The sequence below is a fragment of the Chenopodium album genome, chromosome 3, assembly GCF_948465745.1.
Source record: "Chenopodium album chromosome 3, dcCheAlbu1.1, whole genome shotgun sequence".
Classification (NCBI taxonomy): domain Eukaryota; kingdom Viridiplantae; phylum Streptophyta; class Magnoliopsida; order Caryophyllales; family Amaranthaceae; genus Chenopodium; species Chenopodium album.
The window spans coordinates 5372558-5373869 of NC_137836.1; the positions used below are offsets into that span (position 1 = coordinate 5372558).

Sequence of the window (1312 nt, forward strand, 5' to 3'; positions counted from 1 at the left end):
TTCAATAAATTAAAACAACCCGCTATTCAAAAAAAAAAAAAAAATTAAAACAACCCAAAACATGGAGTTTTTTTTTTTTTTTTAAAGCAAGTATGGAGTAATTGTAATTAAAAAAAAAAAAAAAAAAAAACCCATAAAATTTACAAAACACAAAAAGTCAACATAGTTGAAATTCCCTCCAAAAATCATCACCAAACCCAAACACATCCACCTCACTCGGACCCCACAAAACATCCAATTTACAATTACATCACACCTTCTAATTTCCCCTTTATTACATTATTCTTTCCTTTCCTCCCAAAAAAACAAAAAAAACCCACAAATAATTTCAAACTCTCTCTCTCTTTCTCTCTCTCATCAAAGAATGCCCCAAGTTGATCTCGCCTCAGTTTGCGCCGGCGTCGCACACGACCGCAAAGTCACCTGCGAAACCACCGCCATCACCGCCGACGACGACGATTCCACGGCGGAGGAACCGATCCCACCACCGGATTACGCGCCGGAATCATTCTGGCTCTCCAAAGACGCCGAACTCGATTGGCTCGATCGCAACGCTTTTCTCGACCGGAAAGATTCCGGCAAAGGTGGCTCCAATACTAATTCCAGTAACCTAAATCCGGTTCATATTTCCGCCGGTTCTCAGCGTTATTCGGCGAATTTGAAGTCAAAAGCGTCGTTAATCGCGCTTCCTAAACCGCAGAAACAGAATTACGCTGAAGTTAAAAACCGGCGACATTGCCGGCCGTCGAGCGTGCGGCTTTTCCCGAAACGGTCTGAACCGGCAGGTAAACCGGTGGTCGAACCGGGTTCGCCGAAGGTTTCTTGTATGGGAAGGGTGAAGTCGAGGAAAGGGAGTAGAAGAGGGAAGAACCGGAAGAAGGGAATTGAGTCGGGTTTGGTTAGGAATAAGAGTGTAAAAGAAAGAAAACCCGGGTTTTGGAAGAATTTCCGTTCTATCTTCCAGTCAAAACGGGGTAATAATAACTTGAGTTCACAACCTCAACATCTAGACGATGAGGAATTTGTTGGAGTGGTTAAGAGGAATAACTCGAAGAAAAAACGCGGGTTTAACTCGAATAATAATTGTGGCGGTTTGAGTGAAGTAGGGTCGGTTGAACCGCCCGGTTTAGGGGGAATGAAGCGGTTTGCTTCGGGCCGGAAATCGGATAGTTGGGCCGGTGACGTGGAGGCTGACGGGGCAAAATCTGAGCCGTTGGGTGGTGGTCCGATCTGGCGGCGGAGAGAGGTGGGCCCACCTGTAGAGGTAGATGTGGATCGTGATTGGCGGGCGGTGGGACCCATGTCTGTATGA

The 1312-nt window shown here is 46.0% G+C and overlaps 1 protein-coding gene across 1 annotated transcript; it reads left to right on the forward strand.

Annotated features, from left to right (window-relative positions):
* The first annotated feature begins 364 nt into the window (after positions 1 to 364).
* LOC145624762 (uncharacterized) lies at positions 365 to 1312 on the forward strand. Its single transcript, XM_081677853.1, has one exon. The coding sequence runs from the start codon at positions 365 to 367 to the stop codon at positions 1310 to 1312; it is 948 nt and encodes a 315-aa protein (XP_081533979.1).

Coding starts and splice junctions, on each gene's coding strand:
- LOC145624762 (XM_081677853.1), top strand. CDS start 365: ATGCCCCAAGTTGATCTCGCCTCAGTTTGCGCCGGCGTCGCACACGAC.